Raw genomic sequence first — 27,526 nt, forward strand, 5'->3', positions numbered from 1 at the left:
AGAGGCAACCCCACCTTACTCAGCCCTTCCCCTTTCTGTGCTAGTTATCCATCTGAGACATCTCTTAGCTCCCACTGAGCAGGCTTCTACCAACACTAGAACTTTACTGCTCCAGAGTGTCTGGTCAGTCCTGAGTACAGAGCCTGGCTGGCTGAGAACAGGAGAGGCTTGAGGCCATATTCTTAAGGACTCATCTGCTCTCTCTGTTCAAACAACTCAACTCCAGGTAACTTGTGGCATTCAGAGCTTGGCTATCCCAACAACCCCTGGTCATCTGGGCTGGCTTCTTTCCACTCAAAGATTTTTCTTACTCCCTTCTAATACCACCTGCACCTCCTAGGTTCCCAACTCTCTTTCAAAACATTAGACTTTCCCCAAGGTGCTTGGCAAGAGACTAGGGCAGCAATAGGCTGTTCTTATCTGTACTCTGGTATGTCCCAGGGTAGGGTAGGGGAGAGGCTATGAAGGCCAGGAAAAAAGTGTCTACAGAAGCAATCTCCAGCCACATTAGGAGGAGGTGACCTGGAGAAGGTGACAGAGCTAATCACAAGGACAGAGAGAGCACTGAAAAATCACAGAATTCCAGGAAGCTCCTTAAGATGCTACCCAACCCTCGATGCCTCCCTTATCTCCTTAATAAGTCTGGGGACAGGTGAAGTTCTGAGTGGCCCAACACCATGCAGCTAAGCTGTGGACAATCAATACTAGAACGTGGGTCTTGGCCTCAGCCCACTCTTTTTTCCACTCTACTCCGTTGACCTCAAGACCTAGTTAGGGTACTCTAATGAGGCCAGTTGGATCCCCTACAGACTCTAAGAAACATGACCCAAGTGCCACTTAGGGGAAGAGCAGGCCCAGAAGATATTTTGATAACTGTCTCCCTGACCCCCCGTGCATTCCTTCCCAGGCTGACACGGTTTAATTGTTCTTTCTCCAGCCCTTGCCACAAAATCTTGAGGAGCTTAGAGGTCAGTGAGAAGGGAGGGGTGAGCCCTCCTGTCTTACAGAAACCTGAATATCTAAGACGATCACAAGGTTTCCTCTTCCTCAGTCTAAAGGAGGTCAGTGGGGAAAAGTGGCAGATGGAATTAACCCACTGGAAACCTGGACTGATTAGGTCAAGAACAGTCATTGTGAACAATTAGATGGATCATCTGAATGTTTATTACAACGCTAGGATCTGCCTCTGCCAAGGACCTTTCAAAGACCCATGTTGGACAGCTCACGTCAACGTCAGGAGGAGGAAGCTCAGAGTAAAAGATTCAAGGAATTAATTATTCAGTGTGCATGACCCAGTTCCTGGAGGTGAGGCTGAGTGAGAAGAGAACTCACCAGTTTCTTATCATGGCAAGAAATGCAAATACTTCACCGGGTAGTGTTCCCTTTGCTGCCCAAGAGGATCCGTTTATGGTGGAGAGTGCCTCCCGCCTGCCTCCCCAAAAGAGCCAAAGTTCATTCATTCAACAAATAGTTACTGGGCTCCTCTGAAGTCCTATGCCCTCCAAGGATTTACATATGGCTGGAGCTTAGCAGCTTCGAAAGATCATGGAATTTATAAACAGGAGGCCCGGGCAGTGTCCCAGCTCAGACCTTAGGTGGCTATACTACCCTGGGCAGGGTAGAAAATTAAGTTAACTTTCTCATCTGCAAAATGGGAATGAATCCTCCTGCCTTATTATGAAGGTGAAATTGATCTTTTTAAAATGGAAAGTGCAAGTAAACCTGAGGTGTAAACAATAATGAGAGAAGCCGCATGCTTTTCCTGCCCTAGAGAAGCTTCTGACCTGGCCATGTTTGGAAAATAACCTGAGGTACCTCTGTGGCAAACCTCACATTTCCTGTAATTTGGGCAAAGGTTATGTTTCAATCTGCCAAGCAGAGATGGAGCCTGTGGTCAGTCCCAGTCTCCGGTCGGTATGCCCCAGAAGGTGCAAGAAGGGGCAGAGTATAAACAGAGGACACAGGACCTGCCTGGCCCTGTATCTGGCCTGGGTAAACGAAAGACCCAGGAAAGCCCTATGACTGAGAGCGGGGGAAAGGCCACCTGGAAGTGTGGTCAGTCAGAAACAAAACTTCATCTGGGCACAACAGGAATGAGTCGGCATACACATCCCTCCCCGTATACATTTCAGACAACGATGGAACTCACTGCCCATTGCCCAACCCTTCTCTGGGGACACACTCTATATTCTGTTTCTCTAGGAAAGAGGCAGAATTCTCAGGCCACAGCAGACAGTCTTATCAGGACCTCTTTGCCAGGACACTAAGAATCGGAACTCCTGCAGTAGCTTTTCCCAGGTCCAGCCAACCCCTTCCTGGTCTGTTGTTCAGGATGTCACCTCCCATAGCTCCTCGGTGCCCCCCAGGCCAGCCTCTAAATGCCCAGACCTGGCTGCCTGCTGCCCCTCCCCCCCCCTGCTCCAGCCTTGGGTTGGGCAATGATGCTCTCTGATCCCCTCCTCCCCCTCCCCTCCACCAGGACCCGCCCCAGTCTCACACCTCCAGGGAAGCCCCTAGAGGCAGGGCCAGTTCTATTCTTCCCTATGTTCCCTCTAACTCAGGGCATTCTAGAAGTCCTTCACCATCCTGGAACTGCATAACGATGGTCCCAAAATGTTCTCTGGTGTCTACGTAAGGAAGGGAGGCCGAGGAGGAAAGGGGAGGAGAGGAAAGATGCCAGACTGGAAGTCCAGGGCCCACGTTCCAATTCTCCATTTGGCACCAGTTAGGTAGGTAACTTTGAGAAAGTATCTTCAGGCCAGGCTTCAGTGTCCCTATCTGGTAATGAGGTGTTTGTGCTAAATAAGCTCTTGGGTTCTAATTATAAAATTCAGTATTACAGAAACCAGACTAGCCTGGCCATAGGAGACAAGCGTCCTGGTTCTTATGTGCTGCAGCCGGGGCGGGGGCAAGTTAGCTGACTGCCCACACCTCTGTCTCCAGGTCTATAAAATAAGTGAGGCTGATTGGACCACTCCTCCCAGGGAGTGAGGTTCCCACCAGACACTGCGGTAGAGCTTCATGAGCCACAAAGCCCTGAAGAAATCTTGGGGTTTGAATTCCTGGAGTCAACAAACAGCTGCCGACGCCCTGCCACGTGCCCAATACTGGGCCTCCAGGATGGCACTGCCTGGCTCGGACAGGAAGGCTGGAGGATGGGTCGTTGCTCTCAAGGCTCCCACAGCTAGGGAGTGAGACAAACAAGTGAGCAAACCTTAACTCGGCCGGTCATGCACCTGCAGTCTGAACAAAGCACTATGGGAGTGGAGAGGAAGAGGCACCAACTTTGCCTGGAGAAGGGAGGGAAGCTTCTAGAAGGAACGGCATGTCCCAGATGTGGACGTCTATTCCAGGAGTTGTGGGACTGAAGCCAGGGCAAAGGAGAGAGGCAGAAAATGAGGCTGAGGTCTAACAGGAGGGGGCCTTGAAGGCCACCAGGGCAGTGATGTTCAGATTGTCTTCTGGGAGGTTCTGGCAGCACGTAGAGACAGAGCAGGGGAACAGAGCAGAGCTGGGGAGAGCAGTGGGGGCTCCCAAGACAGTTCCTGAGGGTGACTATGCCAATCAGTCATTTTGATTCCTGCCTACACCAAGCCTCCCAGGCCCCCAAGCCTGCCTCTGTGGACTTGCCAAATCTACAGAAAGAGGTAAACAGGTCTGTTCTCCTAAGAAGGGAAGCCAAGCAGAGGAAGATGCCGCAATCACATTTTCAAATCTTGGACAAGTGGTGGAGTGCTGTGCAGTCACTCCCTGCAGGAGCTGCCCAGCCAGATTCTTGCCTTGGCACACATCTGGGCCAGCAGGAGACGGAAACGCCATCAGAACTGGGACTGGAGTCGGGACATCTGAGCTGCTGCTCTAAGGGGAGAAGGGGCAGAGTGTCCCCCTGCCCAAAGACCACTGACTTAGGTCCCAGAGGTCCCAGCCACATCTCAGTCTCAAGCCCCGCCTCCCTCCCTCCTCTGACAGCATGGAGGGCCGTGCAACGGTGGGGTGGTTGTCGGGCAAAGACAGACACAGGGCGGGGGGAGGGGGGGGGTTGTGGAAACGGAGGCCTTCACCAGCCAGTGCTTCTCCAAACAGGATCACAATTCACTTGGGTTTAAAGAAAGAGTGCAGGCGCCCTTACACCTTTCTGAAGCCTGACGCCAGCTCCCCAAGGTCAACCCGATGGTAGAAAAGAGACTTACTTGATCCTTAGGCATCGCAGTGACTAAAGTCATCTTGCAGGAAGAGCCACGCACAGGTTGCCATGTTCCTTTAAAAACAAGAGCCCGGCAATGAATGTCAGTTACATTATCATACATTACAGCCTCATATCTTCTCCCTGCTAAGAGGTCCTCCAGGTTGTGTACTTTGCCCTGTAGTAACACTACCCAACTAGAGGAAATGCACAGAGGATTTCTCTCTGTGCTCCAAGTTTTGCATATGAATAAAGGAATTGCAAGGTGGTTAACAAATTCCATTGTGTCCACTGTCTGCGCACCCTAAGGGTTTATCACATCTCTACCTGAAGCCTTGCAGAGAAAGATGGTAAAGATTACTTTAGTAGAAACAGAAAGAATTTCTAAGCTGAAGACACGCTGAAAGTAAGTGAAGCTGGTGTAAAAACTTGGTAATAAGTCACCAGCGTGAAATCTGTCACATTTCCCAAGGTGGAAAGGATCCAAAACACTACATAAACTAGGAAGTTATAAAAGTGGACCATCTAATCATGGCTGAGTTTCCTAAACAATTATCTTGGCTTCCGATGACCACCCAAATGGTTTGGTCACATCCTACTGCTTCTGCAGAAAATACCTCTACACCTGTTTGGAAATGGAGTCCAGAGTTAGAAAACATTTCTAAGGATTTACTTTGACAACTCCAAATTCCTGAGAGGTAGCCTCAAAAGTTAAGATGAGAAGATTGAGATGTGCCAGAGGCAACACACATACTCCAGAGACAGAGGCACACTTCGCTCAACAGGGCTGTGGACCTCCTTGCCCCCATAATCACACATGTGTTCTCTCTATGCACAGTGAACTCTGTTAAGCACCTGGGACTTGAGCTCACTTTCGGGAATTCTCAGACTGTGAACCGGAAAGTAGCTACTATGTACTGAGCACTGGCCATGTATTGAACGCACACTGTTCGACTAGACGTGATCCGTCTCCGTAGCTCCTCACAGACAGGAAGACAGGTCTGGAGAGCAGAAGGACCCTGCCACGGCTCTGTGGCACAGTTGCATTTAAGACCAGGGCAGGCTGACCCTCTGCTCGTGGTCTTTCCCACCACACCGAGGTGGGAGGGGTCCTAGGACGGCCGTGGTGAGCTCCCAGGGCAGCCACTTGGGCAGAGGCTACAACCATGCCCATCGTGATCATCGTTATCAAGCCACACCTCTCGGGCCGTCTGGAACGTGGCGGCTGGCAAACAGGCCAGCCTGCCTCACCCACATTCTATCAGCCTGAGCTGTAGGCTCAGAGAGGCCGGAGGGCTCCCCTTATCTGCCACCTGCTTCTCAAGGGAAGCACACTGGACTGTCCACACAGTGGGATGCAGGCGGGCATTTCTGGACCAGTCTGTGAGGGTCAGATTCCCACACAGGCCTGGGCACATTGCGATCCAGCCAACCCGAGGACCAACTCAAACCCTCTGTCTGACCAACAGTTAAACACACTTCGAACTCCCCTTAAATCCACTAAACCAGAAGGTCCTAGGGCCAAGCACCTCCCTTCCCCTCGAGGGGCCTCAGTTTCCTCACCTGTAGAATGAGAAACTAGACCTAATTGGTGATTCCTCACCAAAGACCCTTTAGCTGGCCCCCTCTATGGGCCCTGACTTTTAGAGCCACCTACAAAGCTAGTCGGTTGTTAAAAGACGAATCTAAAGGATTAATCCGCGCCCGGGCATTGTGATGGGTAGTTAGCACGTGCTATCTCAGACAATCCTCCCAGCCACCGTGTGGGGCAGGAAGTACAGTCACATCACAGAGGGCAAAACTGAGGCATGGCACAGGCAAGAGCCTTACCTGGGGATGCGATTAGCACTGGCCACAGCAGCCTGGGACTCCCAGGGGAGCTGGCCTGATGCCATGCCCATGTGCGCTCCCTGACACAAGCATCCCTTTGTAACAGAACGAGGGAATGACGTCTCCTCTGACACCTGCCACCTCACCAGTCCCAAGCAGAGGCACAAAGTCTCCAGGCCCCTGCGGACCTGACTTGGGTGGTGCAGCAAAGATGTCCTGCCGTATTCGAGTAGCCTCATGATCTCGAGGGACATGAGCATACCTCAGGGGACCTTTCCCTCTGCTCTAGCTCCATCGTGTCAGGGTCTTCACTGGGGGACCCCAAGCACTTGGGACCACCAGGCACTCCATCAATACTTGTCGAATGAAGGAATGAAGAAATCCAGAGGTCAGAGGCATGTAAGGCTTGTCCAAGAACCCCTTGGGGTAAGTTAGTGTGAGATGCACCAAGACTGGCTGGCCCAGAACCACAAAGGTGGCCTCTCAGCGGTGTGCCAAGGTCTCCATACCCCAGCCCCACCCCCACCCCCTGGACAAAGAATGAAGGCTTAGATGCTGACCCAGGTCCGCTCTCCATCACAGTCACCAGAGCAAGAGAAGCACCTGAATGCCAAGGCTGCCCAGGGAAGTGGTCCAGGAGCTCAGATCCTGGAACCAGGCAAGCCTGGGCTCCTACCCCAGCTCTGCCACTTTCAAGGAGTCTGATGGTCGCGGACAAGTCACATAATTTCTGTGAGCCTCAGTTTCCTATCTAAAAATGGGACTCCTGTTGGTACCCACTCCGCAGGGCGGTTGTGAAGAGCAAGTGAGGTATTGCTGTTAACAATGCGGCCCAGGTGTGTAGTTCAGAGTGCTTGGAGGTGACGTCTATGCATTGTATCATCTGGATTAGAGCGGATGGTTAGGAGCACATCTGGAGTCCTCTGCTCGGGTGCAATGCCAGCTCTCCCTACTAGCTCATCATGGGACCTTGGGCAGATTGCTTAACCTCTTTGTGCCTTAGCTCCCTAGCATAGAAAGCGGGATTGATTGCAACGATTAAATGAGTTTACGTAGGTAAAGACCTTAGAAGAATGTCTGGCACAAAGTAAGCACTCAAGAAAAGTTAGCATTATTCTTAATTACTAATATTACAAGCATCCTTCTCCCTTTGTTCCAATACAGATTCCACCCCACCTCCCACTCCCCAGCCGCAGAGATCAGCATGGGACTCAAGACAGGTTCATCAGAGAACCTTTACTCCTTGGCCACAATCTTGAGTACAAAGGGTGTGTACCTGCTCCAAGTTGGGCCAGGTTCTAATCTGAAAAACCTGGGAAAGGCCCAGTCCTCAGAATGCGTGGAAGTGTGTGCAGGGTCAGCTGGGAGCTGCCTGCAGCCATGGACTGCTGAGCAGGGATGCTGGAGGTCACCTGCTCTCTCCCTAGGGCTGGATTCTGCAGCATTTCCTTTGGGTCTTTAAATCTCCACTAGAACCTTCCAAGGTATCCCATTTTTGCTTAAGCTCATTCAAGTTGGGTTCCTGTCACTTGAAACTGAGAGTCTCAACTAACAATAGCACTCAGCAACTGGCCGCTTTATCGTCGCTAAATCCCACCCAGGAAGGAAAGCCAGCTGCACACTCTCAGGGAGCCCCAGGCAGCCAAGGAAAAGCAAACATGTGCAGCAAGGTGTCTCTGCAAACTGGGGTCAAAGGAGGCCTCTGCAAGCCCCTGGACCGATGCCTTTCCTGGCAGAGGAAGATGCCAGAACCACACATGTGAACAGCCCAGTCCTGGCATTCGTGGATGGGAACCCAGGCTCAGACGTGGGTCCTCCTCGCCATGAGCATTTTCATGGGCTTCACTGTGGTTCAGGGGAAAATACGACTCCAGGCAGTTGCTTGAAACAACTCTTCGGAGGAGGAAAAAGGGGAGTAAGAGAAGGGAAACCACAATGAGTCCTTCAACATGTGGCTCTTTCCCTGGTGCAATCGCCGTGAACTTTCAGCACAGTCCTAGGAGCTGGATGCTCATCTGACCCACTTTCCAGTTGGGGAAACGGAGACGCAGAAAGCTAGATGTCTAACTCAGCAAGGTCACAGTGTTCGTGCCCGATGCCTGGTCCGCCCGCCATGCCGCCACCTCAGCCCGCTCTGGTCCTGAGCCTGAGACCTCCCCACACAGGCCCCTCTGCTGCCTCTCACCCCTGTGCTAAGACCACCCAAGCAAGATGGTCCTGGGCCGCTGCCCCCTCATCTACCACCCGCCCTCCACCCCTGCCCAGAGACAGCTTCCCAGAGGAAGGGGCTGCCATAAGGCACTGACAGGACAGGTAGCCTCGTGGATATCCGGAGTGAGTCCCTGGGCACGTTTCCTTCTCTGCACACTAGTTATTTTCATCTCCAAGAGCCGCAGTGCGATGCTATGGAGACAGCATGTCTCCGGGGGTTTTAGCCAGGCCACACCTGTTAGATCCTGGGGAGAGTTCTGTGGGCTCTGGGGTTTTGTTTTTGTTTTTTTCTCAGTCACCGTTCCCAAGAGATGCTGGCTTACCAGGTGCAGCTACAGGTGCAGTCCTGTGCTAAACCCCATCCCGTTGTCTCACCGCCTTCTGGGCCATCACCAAAGACAGTCTCCTGTACCCCAGGCCTCCTAACAGCAGCCTCTCGACTCCCTCCAGGAAAGGAAGCTCTATCTCCACATGTGGTTTCAAGAGTTTTAGAGAAACAGAAAACAACAACAACAACAAAAACCAAAACCCTGGCCTGGGAGCAAAAACAAAGAACAAAAACACACTGATCGCCTCCCCGTCTCCTGCAGCCGTGGGGTGAACACGCACACCAGCAGGCGAGGTCCCCGGAGCCCGACACCGAAGTCGGCACAGGCAATAAAAGGAAACAACCAGCGGAGTGAGGACTATGGAGACACAAACGCCAGCTGGTACAGACGGAGACTCAGCCGGAGAAGGTAGCTTCCAACATGTCGCCCTGACTACAGTAAGGTGGAGCAGAGTGGCCTTGGCCAGGTGAGGGCTGCACCTGTGGGCGTGGGGGAGGTTGGCTAAGCCATTCCCAAGAGGCCTCTCCCACCGACCCTCACAGGCACACAGTTCACAACGCCACACGCTGCCTGGAGCCCATCTGCCAGCTAATGGCCATTCTTTTTGTTTTCTAGCAGCCTCAAGTCACAGGGGATTATCCAGGCAGGTATTTCCCTTACTTCTCTTTTTCTTTTCAAAGCTTTGCAGTATAAATAGCTCTGCTATTTACAAATAAATAAATCAGAAGGAACCGGCTGATTTTCCCTCAGGGCATGATTTGGTTTCACGCACTGGGCTAGGTGCAGGCTACACAGCTCTGCTTGGTGTTAGAGGGACAGGCAGTACACTGGAGGGTTCTGCTGGGTCAGCTAGAAATCTGAAAGGGGCTGGAATGCTCGAGAGGGTCCCGTTTCCCCCCTCCCCCCACCCCCACCCCAACCTGGTTCTCTTTAAACCAGCCAGGAAAACAACCATTCAATCAACATTTGCTGAGTGCCCTAGCAGAGGCTGTGAAGAATACCCAAAAGTGAGGGAAACGGGGCTAGACGTGGGAAGCAGAGACAGTAGAAAGAACACTGTGGCCCCCCCATCGCCAGCCTCAGTGCCCATGTGTCCTGAGACGCTGGACGACTCATTTCAGCACGGAGGCTCATTTGTCCCCCTTTCTGGGATGAGATCTACCTTTTAAAGCCAGAGTATGGATTAAACAAAACAATACATGGCAAAGACTGTTAAAGGCTGCCACGTGAGAGCCATTTACTGCGAGCCAAGAGCCGTATGCTAAGTACTTTGCACGGATTATTTCAGCAGAACCTTACAACTTCCCTGTGAGGTGGGGACCACATCCTCAAGCTCAGAAGAGGAAACTGAGACTCCGAAATCAGAGCACCTGCCCCAAGTCACCCAGCTAGAACATACACCCAGGCCGGTCAGACTCCGAAGTCCTGGCCTCGCTGTGCTGCCTGCTGTCTAGTAGGTGCTCAGAACACATTACATGACACATAAATGCGGAGCTCAGCTCGGGGCTGCTGGCTCTCCACCCGGGAGGCGCATGGAGAAAGGAAGGGGAGTTTTGGCTAAGAGAGTTTAGAAAGCCTTTCCGGAATAGGCAGGGCTGATCCAGGCCTTAGGAGATAGAGACGCAGACCAGAAAAACCGAAGCAAGGAGCCGGAGGCGGAGATGACCAGGCAGGCGGGCCGCGTGTAGCAGCAGAGACTGACTGGGCTGGAGGAAGAAAGGAAGGGGGACTGGCCTGAGGGAGGGATGGGCCACCGGAGCCATGGTCTTAGAGGTCATTCCACCTACAATCTTTCTCACCCACACCCCAGAGACACTCCTGTGTCTGCTCCTTTGGTCATAGGACAATCCTGGAGGGAACCAGGGATCCCAACCGTAAAGGCCCAATAACCCCTCTGTCCCCACAGCAGGCCTGGCACCCAATTTGACGAGCAGGTGATCTGCCAGCTCCCTGCCCGCGCTGCCTTGCCAACCGGCCAGGCCCAAACTCTAGCCTCAGCTCTGGGACGCCAGGAATCTGAATGCAGCCTCGTGCACGGAAGTATCCCCACTGCCACCCAACACTCAAGGCTCCCAGGAGGGAGAAGAGGTGAAAAGGGAGCTGTAGGACTTGAGCTCCTCACAGGGCTGAGTCCCTGGTTCACTGACTCTGTATTCCCCACATCGGCTGGGACATTATAGGTACTTCTCAATAACTGCTTATTAGGCTGAACTGAACAGAAGATTCTTCCACTTAAGCAATAGGTCTGGAGTTTCGTAGGTCTGGATTACAGTCTGTCCCGGAGCCCTGGGGTTCGTCCCACCTTGCTGGAAGGATCATCTGCCTGTCTGCCTCCCAGAAAGGAAGTGCCGCTGCCACTGCCCCCAGCATCTCTCCTGTGACACCCCCGGGAGTCTCCCCTGCACCCTGAACACGGTTCTGGGCCCTGCAGCTAGCCCCACTCCTCTTCCTGGGAGAAGCACAGGTGCCAGCCTCCTCCGCTTCCAGCTGCAGTTTCCTCCAAGGACTGTCTGTGCTCCAGGCACGGCTCCAAACGCTTCAAGCTACAACGCCCTCCCCACTGTCTCTGCTCCCCGCAAGCCCAGAGCCCCAGCCGAGCCTCAGACCCATGGGGAAGGGAAATGGGAGTGGGGGGGATTTAAGCAACTGCGATCGCTGGCTCAGCTCAGGCCCCCTGTTACGTGCTTTTCTGGAAGTAACAGGACCTGGAGGAGGAGGAGGAAGAGGAGGAGGAGGAGGAGGAGGAGGAGGAAGAGGAGGAGGAGGAGGAAACTGTGTAAAGTTCTCCTCCCAGCTCTCCTCAGGAGAAGGGCACAGGGGAATTCATGGAGAGGCTTGGTCAATCTGAGCCTCCAGACCAAGGCTTCCTGGGATGGGCAGGGAGACACCTGTTCTGTTACCTTCTGCCTGAGAGTCTGTGGACAGATTACCCAACCCTGCAGAGGCTCGGTCTCCTTACCCATTAAATGGGGATAAGAGTCAATGGTCACAGGGAATAACGCTGAAGACTGGATAAAGTATGAATGTGAATGTGCTTGGCCAACCATAAAGCACCCTTCGAAATATCAGACATTGTCCATAATCCTGGGAAGTGGGGTCTGTAAGTCAGAGTAAGCGGCTGCGAGGGAAGTGGAAAACTAGGAACCCTTTCCATTTGGCAAACTTCCTTCAACATCATCTAGGACAAGGGACAAGTCTCCAGGGATTTAAAAACAAACAAACAAACAAACAACAACAAAAACCATGAAGACCTATTCCCTGGTCTCAAGCACTCAAGGTCTGGCAAAGACCTACACTCACATTTACATAACAAGGCAAAACAAAATGTGATTGGAGGGATCATCCAGAGGGGATTTAAACCCATCAGACTCTGCTCCTCCAGCACACCAGGGGCTGAGTCAACCAAGACAGGTCTCAGACAGACTCTCCACGTGGCTGAAAAGCTCTGATCAGGCCTGTGAGGATGAGTCACTGGGGGAAGGTGCTAACTTTTACTCACCCATGTGCAACTCTGACTTCCGGCCCAGGGTCTCACCTCTGACGTGGCCCCTGGCAGACCTGGGGAGTTGGCCACGCCTCTATATTCCCCAAGGCTCCATGTCAGCACCACATACCAAGGGAGACTGATGTAGCCTATATGTCAGTATACATTTACATAACAGATCACTCCTGGGATAACGGTTCTTATAAAAGGTACTTTAATGTCAGACGGTGGGGGGCGGGGGGAGGGAAACCTCTCAAATCCTGGCTCTGCTACTTATTGGCTGTGTGACCTTGGGCAGATCTTAGTGTCTCTGAGCCTCAGCTTGCTCATCTACAAGATGTGGTTGACAATGCTTATCTCGGGCAGTTGTTGCAAAGATGAAATAAGATAGCATGGCTAGTACAGCACCTGGCACACCGTAGACACAGAAGCAGTGGTTGAATAAATGACTTTACAAAGGATTTCCACTGGAAAATCACCTTCTGCATGGTACTTCCTGTACCCCAGGTAATGTTCCAAGCATTCTACATTCAGTAGCCGATTTCATCCTGTCAAAAATGCACCTATAGGGTAAATACTTCTTTATCTTCATTTTACAGGTGTGGGGCTTGAAGCACAGAGAGGTTAAGTAACTTTTCAAGGTCACTTAGGCAAGAGTCAAACCCAGAGCCCACACTCTTAAGTGCTGTATTATTCTAAAATAAAGAAAAGTCACAGCAAGAATGTTGAACTGACCCCATGCCCTAAATTCTGAGAACACTTCAGTGCATTTCTCATCATTCCCCCTCCTACCTAAACTCTGCCATCACCCCCCTTCTGCCAGTACCTGCTATCCCCCTCACCCCTGCCCCACGGCTCTTACTTCCTAGCCCTGCCCCACTGTACTAAAGTCGGAGGTATGAAACTAGTGGGCTTTTTTAGGCCCTAGTCATCTGGAATCTCAGCCTCCGGCCCAGCCTCTCTGCTGGAGCCCCCTATATCCCATCCTCTACGAAGTCATCAGGGATATCTTACCATACATGGCACTCCTCTGCTCAAGCACACTCAAAGGCTCCCTGCTGCCTAGAGCTGAAGCCACCAGTGGGTGGAAGAGGATCAACTGGGACTCAAGATCCTGCAGGATCTGGCTTGGTCTCCTTCCCTTTGGCCCCACACCTGTCTTTTGCTGCCTTTTAAGTCCCAGGGGCAGGGCAAGTCAGTGACCACCCCATTTAAAATGCCAGCCCTCCCCTCAACTGCTTCCCTCCACCTGCCCCCAGCACATCCCATCTTTTTACCTGCTTAGGGCTCTACCTCCTACCTTATCACCTGGCCCCATACATAACCTGATTGTTTATGGTCCCTCCCCCTCTCCCAGAACAGAAGGTCTATGTGGCAAGGGATTTTACCTTTCTCTTGCCCTTCTGTAACCATAGCACCTAGAACAGCTTCTGGCCCAGAATAAGAACTCATAAATACCTGCTGAATGGCCAGACATTTAACATGCCTAAGAAGAAAAATGTTCAAATAGAACAGTGGTGGGGGAATGGCTAGCATTCCTCTGACTTCCTTTTCTGCTCCTGAGGACATTTCTGGAGCACAGGCTGTAGACCTCTGCTTAAGATTAAGATGTACAGCCGTCAACCAATTCTTCGTCATTCCCCCTAGGATTTCCAAGAGTTCCCTAAGAGACCCTGGGCCCGTATCCTGCTACCCCTGAACTTGGACTGGAGCACATGCGTGTACACACACACACACACACACACACTCCCTCTATCCCTGCATATTGAAGGCCTGAGGGCCACATGCCTCTGCCCAGCCTCATCTCCTTCTGCTCACCTTCAAACCAAGCCATTTCTCATCTTCCCAAGCTGCTACATTCACTAGAAATGCTCTCTTCTTCCTCCCATGAACCCATCAGTGCTGGACCCCTCTAGATCCAGATCCAATGCAGCCTCCTCCTCTCCCCGACCTCCCTCCTTCCTTTCCAAGCTTTCTAGACCTTCTCCAGCCCCTAGAGAGCACTCCCCATACCCACTGCTATCTCTACCAGTCATATGGAATTAGTCACGAACTACCTTGTGATTTGCCTTCTATGATCTGAACCATTACCAAAATCTCCTACTTAATTTTTTTGAATATGTAGGACTTGTTTTCCCAAGTGTGTGGTGAATGCTTTGGGAGGTGAGGCTGGGCCCTACCCACATTGCCATCCCCATAGCACGGGGTCTGGGGTACACAGTAGGTGCTCAAAGCATGCTTTGCCATTAACTGCCCAAGGTAAACAAATCACCTTCCCAATCAGGTCATTTCCTCAGTTACCGGTGCCTGGACTGGCTACTCCCAGTGCCCTACATTTTGTCTTCAGGGTCTGCTCTGACTTTGGTTATCTGCAAATCCAGTCGTGGGCTTGTGTTTTCACAGGGTGTTAGACCCATTCTAATTATACCCCTCTGAGCTGGGCAGAGGAATATGATGGGAAAGGAAATGGTCTGTAAAGTCCTGCAGGTCTGGAAAAGGAACGTGCATAGTTCTTGGAGACAAACCCAGACATTCAGAGTGTTTCAATTTCCTCAAATACTGGAATTCAACAGGAGGGGAAAAAACACCATGGTGCAAGTCTTTAGGTGAGTCACAGCAGAAAACCAACACTTGAGGGGCGCCTGGGTGGCTCAGTGGGTTGAGCGTCTGATTTCGGCTCAGGTCGTGGTCTCACGGTTTGTGAGTTCAAGTCCTATGTCGGGCTCTCTGCTGTCATCACGGAGCCCACTTCAGATCCTCTGTCCCCCTCTCTCTCTGCCCTTCCGCCCTCTCTTAAAAATAAATTGAAATTTTAAACAAAAAAGAAAAAGAAAACCAACACTTGAGGCCCAGGTGCACCTGTTGAGCACCAGCTCTTAGTAAACTGTGATTATGAGAGGCGGCAAAGTCTCAAGTTACTTCTGAGCTTTGAAGAAGAGAGTCAGGGAGGAGGCTGTTTACTGCAGGCCCTCCATGTGCCAGGCTCTAAAAGAGGGTCCCCTTCCATCCCCCCATAAGGTGAACAGGCTGTCACTAGCCTGGTGCGCACCTGAGGAACGGAGGCCAGTGTGGTAGCGGGAGGCAGAGCACTGACTCAACCAGGTGAGTCACACCTTTCCACAGTTTGCAGAGCAGGGGTCCCAGATTATCTGTGGGCTTTTTTGTTTTATTTTGTTTTTTGGTTTTTAATTTTGGATAGTAAATACATTGAAAAAAATAGAAACATGGGGGTGCCTGGGTGGCTCAGTCGGTTGAGCATCCAACTTCAGCTCAGGACATGATGTCATAGTTTGTGGGTTTGAGCCCCACATCGGGCTTTGTGCTGACAGCATGGAACCTGCTTTGGATCCTCTGTCCCTGCCCCCTCTCTCTGCCCCTCCCCCCCTTTCAAAAATAAACACTAAAAAAATTTTTTTAAATCTAAACACACAAAAGTATACAGGAAATGTGTCCCTTCTACTGCATCTACCCCTGTCCCCACTCTGAACCAGGGAACCACCATTATTAGTTGCCTGTGTCTCATCCCTGACAACGTTTACGTGTATATACACAAATATAAATATTTATTCTTTTCTTTACGTAACTGATGGCAAAGGACACACACTTCTCAGTGCCCAGCTTTTATCTCTTAAAGGAACAGATTTGGGATGGGGAGATAGAGAATCTCTATGTAACAAAAAAAGATGCATGAAACAAAGAGGAAAATATTCTGCAGGATACAGGTGTGCTCAGAGAAGAACTGGGGCATAACGGGAAGGTCCCCACGGGCACCTAAAGGTCAGTTGCTGATAGGATCTCAGGTCAGCCAGAGATGAGCTCTGGTGGTTTGTGGGGGGGAGAGGGGAACCACCACAGGGAAGTGTGGAAGCCCCACCGGCTGAAGTCTCTGACTGGCCTCACCTTCCAGAAGAGAAAGGAAGTATCCATAGAAACAGGACTAACCTAATCCCCACAACAATAGCAGAATGGGTTAGTGACCAGGAGGACACAGGAACTGGGGAGGAAAAGCAATCATTTCCTCTGAAATTGGAGAGAGACCAAGAAGGGGAAGTTGGTGCCTGAGACTGCAAGAAAACAGACTTCACGTGGGAGAGAATGCAAGGGCTCTAGGACCTGAGACCGAGGAAGTCAATGATTCAGACTCTGAATTACAGTTCTAGTTCTGCAGTGGAGTGGAGAGGGAGAGGGGTGCTGTCTGGAGCAGGGAAGGGGAGGAAGCAGGAGGAGGAGGAGAGGAGGAGGGCCTTTTAGGCAGGGGAAGCGGGAAGCTCACCATAGGGAATGGGAGCTAGACTCTGGGAACAAACTGGCTAGATGCTAACTCCCCCCTTTTCCCTTGTGAAATCTTGAGCAAGTCAATTAACCCTTCTGCGCCTTAATTTCCTCACTGGTACGTGGGGGGCGGGGAGGATGACAATATTCACCTCGTGGGGTTGGCACAAGAATTAAATGAGTTTATATTTACAAAGCCCTTATGCCAGAGCTTGGCGCATAGGTAACCGCTATATGAAGTGTTGCAGAATAGAAGCCATGTGGTTGCAGAGGGAAGCCTAGACAAGGCCGCTTGTCAAAAGGCCCACATCCCATCACTGGATGAAGGATGCATAACCAAGAAGACCTTAAGAGACAGTGATGCGAGGCCTGGCCCCGTGTCAGCCGGAGGAGGCAAGACTGGGATGAGCTGTGGCCACACGGCAGAGGGCAGAGGGCAAGAAGGCATGTGGGTCATCTTGAACCAAGAGGTCCAGGGACATAAAGGGGCCCCGGGAAGTCTGACCTTGGCTTCCACTCCAAATGCATAGAGGCCCCTCTCAAAAAGAGGCGTCTTTAGACTGACAAGTACAGATCAACACGGAGATGACAAAGGGAGCTCAGATCAGGGATGAGCTTGGTTTTTAAAATACACACATTCAGATACTGTCAGTGACTGCTGGAAACTCTTGCAGATGAGACGGATGCACTTCCTACTGCATCACTGTGGGGCAGCCTGGGGACACAGGAAAGCAGTCTGGGGGCCCTCTGGGAACTGAGACTATGTGATGTCAACCAGAGTTCACTTCCTTCTGCGATAGGATACTTGGTGGGAGATGGAAAATTGCCAATGGACGTGGCATATCCAGATTCAAGAAGACATCTGACCAGAAGTCAGAAAAGCAGTAAAGAGACTTAGGAAAGGGGCAGCCCGCACTGCCGTTCCCCAAGCAAGCTGATCAAAGATTTAATGTCTGAGGGGAGAGGTCTCTAGTAGTGTGCCAGAGGGTTCTCTCCTGATAAGCAATTTATCAGGATGTGGGTGATGCTATAGAAGGCACACTTTTTATCATTATTATTTTTTTTAATGTTTATTCATTTTTGAGAAAGAGAGAGAGAGAGAGAAAGTGTGAGAAAGGGAGGGGCACAGAGAGAGAGAGAGAGAGAGAGAGAGAGAGAGAGAGAGACAGACAGACACAGAATCTGAAGCAGGCTCCAGGCTCCGAGCTGTCAGCACAGAGCCGGACGCGGGGCTCAAACACAAGAACCGTGAGATCATGACCTGAGCCGAAATCGGATGCTCAACCAACTGAGCCACCCTGGCTCCCTGCCTTTTTTAATTTTTTTTTTTTTTTTTTTTTTTTTTGGTAATGTGCTATAGAAGGTATACTCAAATAGGATCCTGAAAAAGCCCAAAGAAACATGGTTGCCCTGAAATTAACAAGTTGAAATTTAACAGAAATGGCTGTTCTGAATCAGATGGGAACAAAATAGGAGGCTCTGTATTTAAATTCTAAAGCCACACACGTTTAGGACAGAGGTGATGCTGCTTACCAACACCACACGTTAAAAAGATCTAGTCTGTGGTAATGTCAGTGAGTCAATGGTGTGATGTAGCTTCTAGAAAAGTTCATACAATCTTGGGCTGCATTAATAGGAATAGAATGGCCTGAACTAAGAAGGTGATGGCTCCCTTCCTCTGCTGTGGTCATACCACACCATGAATACCATATACGGCGTGGGCACTACCTTCAGTGTATTAGAAGAATATGAACATATGGGAGTTTGCTCAGAGGAGAACCATAGGGAAGGTAAAAAGAACTGAACCCACACCACAGATTGTTAATATGGAAGAAGATTCCAGAGAAAGTAAGAGGGCTGCCTTTAAATATCATGTTTTTACTAATTAGAAGATGTGCATTCAGATGCACATTCTTCAATTATAAAATGTCTGAAAGCAGAATGTATCTTACAGCCCCTTAACATCCAATTAAGATTAAGAAATGGATCATCACTTTACCAAAATATAATAATGTATCAAAAGAGCCACAAAGATGGGGGAGTCAAAAAGTGAAATGCAAGAGTCAGAGTCCAAAACTGAAAATATTTTAGAAATGCCTTAACTAATTTGTTTTCCTTTAAAAATGTTTTAATGCTTATTTATTTTTGAGAGAGAGAGAGAGTCCAAGCAGGGGAGGGGCAGAGAGAGAGGGAGACACAGAATCCGAAGCAGGCTCCAGGCTCTGAGCTGTCAGCACAGAGCCGGATGCAGGGCTCGAACTCATGAACTGCGAAATCATGACCTGAGCCGAAACTGGGCACTTAACCGACTGAGCCACCCACATGCCCCATGTTTCCTTTTTATGTACATGCAAGTGTTATGGAATATAAAATTATGCCTAAGGCCTAAAAGGATTCTTTCAGTAAATATAAAAGTTTCTGACGGTCACAAAGCAGTGTTCCACAATTTAATTGGAAGCACTTTTTCTTTCTTGAGGGTACAGAGAATAGTGGTACATCTTCCAAATGGTGGTATCACAGATTGGATTTAAAAACCGTATCTGCAGAGCTGACACGTGGAGAGAAAGAGGAGACTCATTCTCTGTGGCTTCAAGAAGGAAGCCTGAGACCAAATGCTGGAAGCTGCAGGGAGCCATCAAGGACATGACCGGGGGAGCCATCCAAAGATGGCCAAGGTCAGCTCTGACGTGCAGGCCCAGGCTGGACCACCACGGTGGAGAAATCAGGCACCAAAGGCACAGCCCTGTGGTTCCAAGGTCTAAGATGTCACCAGAAAGAGAAAGAAAGACACCCCCATCTTTCTTTGCTGCACACACAGGTGCTTTGAGCCGTTCTCTTAAAAAGTTACTACTTAAAGGTAGAAGCCACTTAGGGATCAGTTCCGAATGGGAGGCCAGAAGCCAAGAGGAGCCCCGCCCACGTCTGTGCTCTCAGACTCCTGTGGGCCAATTCAGAAATAGGCTCAAGGAAGGGAGAGCCACCAAATGCACCCACCATGTGCCGGGCACCATGAAGTGTGCCATGCACATCACCCCACGTAATCCTCACAGCCTCTCTGACAGGTGGATATTATCACTCCCCTCTTACAGAAGAGAAACTTGAGGCTCAGAGAAAGTAAGGGGCTTGCCAAAGGTTTTACACCTCTGGACCACCACCAGTGTGGCGACATGCTTCACGTGAAGGAAACTCCAGAAGTCTTGGTCGCAGAATGAATAAATGGAACAATTAATTGATCAGTCACGTCAATGAACCAACGTGGTCTCATATCCGTAGCACTGATACTAGAGAAAAGAAAGATGAAAGCTGGTTCAGTGCTCCCTACCCCCACCCCCCAGCCACCCCCATCAACAGCTCCCATGGGCACTAAACTCATGCCATTTGCTGCTCACAGGACCAATTCATCCCATCACATACAGCCAGGGTGTTTCTGAGACGTCTACGGCAGAGAACGGTGCCGGAAGCCCTGCTCGAATGCCAAAGCCTTAAGTGCACCGGACTGCCGTGTCTCCCACCTGCCAGGTTAACAGCGGAGTTGGAAGAAGCTCGGCCTCTGTCCCCTTCCCCACGGCCAGCTGGCCAGAGGCTGGGGGGTCAGCCAAGCTCCCACTGTTCCAGCTGCCTGGAAACATCAAGCCGGCCACACCTGCATGCCCGAGCTTCCTCCTTCACCGGGAAAGTGTCCTCAAAGTGTGCACCAGAAACCCAGGGCGGCACCCACCTGAAGGGGATACGCAGGTGCTTGTGAGGCTACAAGCAAGGGAGACTCGGTCACTTCAGAGGCTGGCCCACAATGCTCCACGAGCATTGGACACCTGCACACACCCCCCTACCCCACCCCCAGCACTGAGGCCTGGCCTGACTCCAGCCTTCCACGGCCCCCCAAGGCAGCTCCCGTGTTGCCACCACACGGCACCTCTAACGTGGCCTCACTCTTCCACCTTTCTGTGTGCTATACCGCTGGCTATCTCTGCCTGTGGAAATCCTCTTTCCTAAGGCCCATCTCAACCACCAAGTGCCATGTCCCCTGGTTCCCCCACACTGTGAGGCTCTCCAAAGCACATTCCACACTCTACCTTGGCGGTTGGGCATCAGTCGCTTGTCTAGGCCACCTGTGTGCATTAGATGAGGGCTCCGCACCTGTCATTCAGCATGGCATCCCCAGCACGGCAGCCGCACACAGTGCTCCAGAGCCCTGGACGGGGTGCTCCACACCTGCCCTAGCAGCGTCCTATTTACAGTCCTGATTGCCCCCTCGCACCTCTTCCCAGCTGACTCATCTCCTTAGGTTCAGCCTTCAGCTGACAGCTAATCAGAGATCGACTAATCTGTCAACTATCCTTCCCAGTTAAATTATGTATTTTTTTTTTTTTTTTAAACAAAGGTCCTCTGGAGACAAGGGCTGAAAACAAAGGTGGGAATTTTAGGCTCCAAGGCTCTGGGGGAGGTATTTTTGATAAGGAAAGATCTTGCACCCAGCAGCTGAGCAAGACAGTGCTGCAAGAGTATGCATCCTAAATTCGAAGCATGCCAGAACTGAGAAAGGGGGTGGGGCCCCGTCCTCAAAAGGGAAGGCCAACTGCAATTAAATCTGCCCAAGACAAACCACAGGAGGGATCACAGCCTGGCAGAAATGGTGGAGAGAGAACAGACTTGGCTCCCACCTGGCTGGGTGACTTTGAGCAAAGAACTGCCCCTCCCTGGCCTCTGCTCAGTACCAACAAGCCTCTGAGCCTCAGTTTCCCCATAAGTAAAAACCATGGTGGCAGGAGTGAGTGAGAACTGGATGACCTCAGAGAGCCCTCCCAGTCTGACATCCCAAGGTCCTGTGACTCACGGCCTCCCTCCTTCTCTCCCTCCCTCCTGGAAGGTATCACTTGAAACTACCCTAGTTCCACTCCCTCCTCACTTTGAGCCCCACCTGAGTCCAAAGGGAAACGTAACGATAAGGTCTCCTTGCCAATAGGCAGGCAGCATGTGGGGACGGGGGGGGGGGGGGGGGCCCCCCGCCACCACAGGTGGAGGGAAGGGGCAGAGCTGGGGGCAGGTGTTGGTTTCTATGGACGTAGAAATGCTACTTTCATTCACGTCCCAGCCTGGAAAAAGACAGCTGGTCGCCTTTGCTTCCCTGACCTACCTTTTTAAGAGATTACAACCGCTTGCCAAATTTAAGTGCTGCTCTAAAATCAGGACATATAAGGTCTCTGCGCCTGGATCGGAAGGTTTCAAAATGGGGAAAGAGCTTGGAGGCAATCTAGGCCGCTTTGTGCAGCCATGCCAATTAAACATCTTTAAAAATAGCCTCTCTCTTCTCTTGCGCTGAAGATAAAGATGAAGTTTCAGCAATAACCAGACATATGCTAGGAGCTTCTGAAGAGATCACAACATAAACACCCTGGAGAGCAACCATAAACAGCCCAGAGCCCTCTCCAGGCAGCCAGCAACATCCTGCTCGCTGGTGGGGGTGGAGAGGGGCCCAGAAGGAGGTGGTGCAGAGAGGCTGGACTCCCCAGGGCTTGAGGAGGTGGTGGGGAGGAGCTCAAATGGATAGAAAATAGAGAGCCAGTCCTCTTCTGCAGGGAAAGAAAAGCTCAGGAAGCCCACGGAGAGGATTTCCAGGAAGCCATCCAGAGGATTCCATGCAGGTGTCATTCATTCTGAAAATGGGCCGCTCCTTCAAAGTGGAAGTAAAGACCCCTTTGAGTGCTTACCTATCTATGCAGGGTGCTTCACAAATATTCCAATTTCATCTCTACATCTACCCCTTGAGATGGGTATAATGACCTCCTTTACATAGACTCAAATACACTAGTGTTCGTGGACTTGCCCAAAGCCACATGGCTATGATTCGAACCCAGATCTGTCTTAGCAGGACGGTTTGTTTGTGCCTGTATCACCTGTATCCAGAACAGGCCCCCGAGGTATATTCTCAATGTCCAGGCTCTCTACACCCACGAATCACATGCAAGGAGATTCCACAAGGGGAGAGGGGACACAGGAAGGGGGAAGGACAACAGTTAAGCTTCGGCTAATACAAATAACCGCTGGGGGGGGGCCCTGCCTCTTCATACCCTGGTTGCTTCCCAGTAGGTCCAAAGAGGAGCAAAGGGGAGAAACAGGCACAAACAGATGCCTAGATTCTGTCTGTGGGGGTCCACAGGAGGCTAGCGACAGCCGATGCCGTCGAGGAAGACGACTGAGGGCTGGAGGGCAGGAGGGAAAGAGACTTTTCATTGAATTACCTTTGTCCTGAGTGAGTATGGGACCATCATGTACTCATGTGTGTGGGGGCGAGTGCTGAGCATCTGTGTGTGTCTGTGTGTGGGCGGGTGAGTCATTTTTTTTAAGAGAGTCTGTGATGTCAGGTACAAGATAACAGACACACCCAAGATGGAGATGGAAACCCAGAGTGAGCAGGAGTCCTGGGCCTCCAACTGCCACAAACCTGGAATCCAGAGGAAGCTGGAGATCTCATCCAGAGTCTCCTCTTCCTTCACAACAGTCATGTCCTGCGGCTCCAGCAGAAGGCCGAGGAGCTCTCCCCCCACAGCCCCAACCAGTTGCACAAGCCCCACAGGACACTCCCTGAGGAAGTGATACACCGAGTCCTCTCTCTGAAGTCTGGAAAGAGGCCTCCCCAATACCCCTGTCTATTCCTCTCTTCTGTATCATCTGCTATCAGACCCCTACCTCCTTCAAGCAGGGGCCTCCTGACCTTTGTATCAAGCTGTGCGAAAGCCCAGCTGTCCTGACACATGGAGCCATCAGCACTCTGACTTTACAGCGGCCACGAACTCCACACACAACACGTCAATACCCCCTTCTGCTCGTCCAGGATGAACAGTTGTCCAACAGGGTAGGTCAGCAGCTCTGCCAGCCCCCCGCAGGCCCTGGGCCCACTCTGCTCCAGGCAACAGCTCTCCTGGTGACCAAAAGGTCCAAGTGGCTTTTTCCTAGAACCTTTTCATGCCCCCCACCCGACACCTCATTCTCCTGGCCCCCGGTACAAGTTAAACCCCAAGATCCTGCAAATCTTTACCAGTCACCGTCTGCACTCAGATAAGAAGCCAAGGCCAGCCTTTCAAAGTCAGGAGAGCAAAGAAGTAGTTTCCGTATCTAACACATCGATAGTTCGGCAGCAAGGCCAGAACAGGATGTTCCTAAACTCCCACTCCTGCCTCTGGCGTGGCTAGGCTTCTGGACTGGGTGTGTCAGAAGCTCATGCCCGAAAACGTCCCATAAACCTTCTCTTGTGGCAGGTTGGAGAGCAAGAGCCACTGTCCAACTCTTTGCCACCCTCCTCTTGTGCCAGCAGGAAGGACATCTGCACTGCACATCCCTCACGGCCCAGAAAGGAGAAAACAACCTGAGCCCCAAACCAGCAGGAAATAAGTCCCGATTCTGAGACCTGCCTTTACGTGTGTATTCCCCAAAGAGAAATCTGACCAAGCCTTGGAAGGAATGTAGATACAGCCAGGCCAGGTTTTCCCAGAATGAGCTACAGCAATATCTAGGTGTGTAAAGAGCACAGAGCAATTGCATTTAAGAAACGGTATCACACCTGGCCATCAAAAAGGCTCTTCGCAGGGGACACAGAGGTGGACATTTCCTCAACAGCTGACAAAGAAGGGAAGGGTCTCAAACGTCAGACTCCATGGTGATCCAGCCTTGCAGGGAAAGTTTGTTTGTGATCAGAGGGCCCGTGTCCCCTATCATCCCTGCCAGCTCTGAGTTTGTGAGACCAGATGATCAGCGCTTTAGGAAGGAGGAGACTTATCAGGGCACACCAGCCATGTTTTCTACCTCCGGCGAAAATGCAGGGAGGAAAACAGAAATGGTGGAGGGAGTGGTCAGCTCCCCCCCCCCCCACCACTCCCACCCACCACCCCTCTCAAAGTGAGGGGAGCAGGGTGTTTGACTGTCAGGCGCTTTCCCCAGAGGACAAGACAGGCCACTGGGGCCAGAAGCTTTGCCCTGCCTACCTTAACAACCATGTTATTTTGTGTTCCTCTGATATCTCAACCTCCCTGAATAAAAATGTCAAAATCAGAGCCTAACATTAGAACGATTTCATTTTAGGGAAACCAGAATGAAATTCTCAGGAAGGAAAGGGGGGGGGTAGAATGGGAGAGGGTGAGGCTGCGTGGGTTCTATGGCTGCCTGTCTCCTAAGCCCCAGCTTTATTCCCTAAATGAGGCGGCCCAGGTATGTTAAGATAATGTTGTAAAACAAAATAAGCAAACATCAAAATGCCAATGGCTCTGTGACCTTTTCCACACACACAGCTGTACAAAATGCATGTATAACTTTGTCCACCCATCCACGTTGAAGAAAATTTTTTAACTTTTTTTAATGTTTATTTATTCTTGAGAGAGAGAGAGAGAGAGAGAGAGAGAGAGAGAGAGCGCGTGCAGGGGCGGGGGCAGAGAAGGGGAGACACAGAATCTGAAACAGGCTCCGGGCTCTGACCTGTCAGCACAGAGCCTGACATGGGGCTTGAACCCACGAGCCAGGAGATCAGGACCTGAGCTGAAGTCAGACTCTCAACCAGCTGAACCACCCAGGTGCCCCGAAAATTCTCTTTTTTAAGAAGAAAAAAACCCCAAATATTTGGATTTTCCATTAGAAAAACAAAATATTTTTAGTGTTAAAAATTTGAAGAAAATGCTAAAAAGACTACTAAAGATAAAGGGAAACAAATCGACTCTCGCACGGTTATCAAAAAAAAAAAAAAAAAGGACTTAAAAATTTTTAATTTTGTTATATTTCCACCTAGCAGAAAAGACTGTCTATGTGGGGAAAAAGAAAACAAAAACGAACAAAACAACAAAAACACGAAGAAGAAAAACCTCCTCATTCTGAGGGCTGTTTGCAGACGGGGCCCCTGCTGGGTGCATCGGACCATCTGGAGATTCGACAAGGAATCCACGAGTGACGCACACCTTTCCTTCCCTCCGGAGCCTCCAGTGTCCTTCATTATTAGGATTCCCACAAAGGTGCCAGAGGTGGTACAAATTCAGACAAGACACTGAAAGGTCCCAAACGTCCATCTTTGGCGGTCCCAACCGGCCAGCAGCAGATGAAGAGTGACTTGAGAAGGTTCCACAGCTGGCCAGGTGTGGGGCAGGTGAGGCGGCTGGCGAAGGCACAGAGAGGAAGCGCTGCGCAGACAGAGGTGGGCAGAGGTCTATGTGCAGCCCGAACACCAAGTGCCCGGGTGAGAATGCAGTGGTGCCTGCGGCTGACTAAGTAGGGATTCCAAGCCCTGGCAGAAATGACCTCAGAGCCTGTCAGCCCCACACATGATCCGGGGAGCCCAACTGCTGACCAGGGCACAAAGGCGGCCGTCTGGGCTCCCCACCACAAACCAGAGCGACGCAGTGAGCCCAGAAAATAGTTCTCCTATTATTTCACGAGGTTTACAGACTGACGATTGCTGGGGAAACCTCCACACGCGAGCAAGTCCTTTTATTTTTTTTAAACCTCTTATCTAAACACAGTCACAGGCAGCCACACGAGCCCGGGACGGGGTTCATTCACTCAAAATGCATTTCCTGAGTGGCTACACCACTGGACGGATGCTCAGCAAGGCTCCGCCCCGTCCCGGATGCCACAAGGGCATCCAGCACGGCACAGATGTGGATCCCAGTCTCAGAGGGTTTGGTGGCTGGGGGGAGGAGGTGGACACATAAAACGGAGGGTAACGGCTGGGTAAAAGGCGGAGGGGAGACTGCTCCAGACTAAAATAAGCATAGGAGGGCTAGCAACCAAATGCAGCATACAGACTTTGAATGCTGATTCGAACAGACCAACTGTGAAGGTCCTTTCTGAGACAAGGAAATCCGAATACAGACAGATAAGACCAAAGTACTGTTAATTTTATTACATGCAGTAGCAGCAGTGTGGTTATGAAAGAAAACATTCTTTTAAAAATAGATCTATACTGGATTATATAGGGGCAAAATGACAGGATACCAGAGATTGGCTTTCAAATACTTCAGAAAGAAGGGAACCTGGGTGGCTCAGTTGGTTAAACGTCCGGCTCCTGATTTCAGCTCAGGTCACGATGTCCCTCGCTGACAGTGCGGAGCCTGCTTGGGATTCTCTCTCTCTCCCTCTCTCTCTCTACCCCTTCCCTGCTTGCACATGTGCAAGCTCTTTCTCTCTCCCTCTTTCTCTCTCAAAATAAATAAATAAACTTTAAAATATAAATTAAAAAATTTAATTCAGGATAGAAGGGGAGAAAAGAGAGCGATGAAGCCAGCCTGGCATAATCTTGCTGACGATTGAAGCTAGATAATGAGTAGATGGGGCTCATTATACTATTTTCTCTCCTTTTGTGTCTGGAAATGTTCATGGATATTTTAAAATAGAGGACTGCAGTACATTATGGTGGATAGGTTAATGAAAACCGGTACAAAAGGCTAAGGCGATACTGAACAAAGGAGAACCAGGAAATAAGTGGGTTAAGTTTTGTGAGTGTTTTCAATGCCATGTCCTAGTGGGGTGGGAAGACTTGCTCACAAATAATTACAACAGAAGTCGGGGAGTAGGAAGTACAGCAAAGGGAGATGCACATACCAGCCCTCCGAGTACAGAGCGCAGCCACCAGGCTTTCCTGCTTTCTTCGGTATTTAATTCACCACATAAACCTCATTCATATAGACGGAGACCAGAATCCTAGCTTGGTTACTCACTAGCCAAGCGATGGGGGGGTCGGGGGGCGGGGGGAGGAGGAGCTCTAACTTGCCCCAGTCTCAGTTTCCTCATCTGTAAAATGGGGACGATCCCAGTATTCCCTTCCCTGGCTCTTTAAACAACAGATACTTTTATCCCTGGCAGGGCTTCTAGGATTAGCAAACCTTCTTGCATCGCTACCCTACCCTTCCGGCCAGAATCAAGGCTCTCCACCAACAAGGCAAGACCTCTACCCTTCAGTAGCAGGCAGTGAAAGGGGCAGGTCAGTGGTTGGGAGACACCCAGATGAGGGTAGGGACCTGGGTGGAGAGAAGACATGCCCCAATTATAGGCAGAGGGAGGGTTACCCAGCTGTTCCTCTGTTCCTTCCAGCTCCTGGGAATGGGCCTCCGATGACCACAGCTAAAACCAACCTTAGTCCATAAGATGCTTTTTACTAAAGTACAACTGGTTGGTATCTGGCTAATCATGATTTGCTTTTAAGGAGAGGGATGAGCAGAAAGCCTGGGATGTCTGGGACTG

General features: G+C 50.8%; 1 protein-coding gene across 16 annotated transcripts in view; it reads right to left on the reverse strand.

Moving 5' to 3' along the window:
* Positions 1-27,526, reverse strand: part of MICAL2 (microtubule associated monooxygenase, calponin and LIM domain containing 2) — a 224,413-nt gene that overhangs the window by 194,482 nt on the left and 2,405 nt on the right. For 15 of the 16 annotated variants that reach the window (XM_040456850.1, XM_040456854.1, XM_040456852.1 and 12 more), the window contains exon 2: positions 4,191-4,258. The exons of the other annotated variant lie outside the window; for it this stretch is intronic. In XM_040456850.1, coding sequence (XP_040312784.1) covers positions 4,191-4,223 — 33 coding nt within the window. In that variant the 5' untranslated portion in view covers positions 4,224-4,258. The remainder of the gene's footprint in view (positions 1-4,190; positions 4,259-27,526) is intronic. 16 annotated transcript variants of the gene reach the window in all.

The sequence above is a fragment of the Herpailurus yagouaroundi genome, unplaced genomic scaffold (assembly GCF_014898765.1).
Source record: "Herpailurus yagouaroundi ecotype Mexico unplaced genomic scaffold, PumYag 218, whole genome shotgun sequence".
Taxonomy (NCBI): domain Eukaryota; kingdom Metazoa; phylum Chordata; class Mammalia; order Carnivora; family Felidae; genus Herpailurus; species Herpailurus yagouaroundi.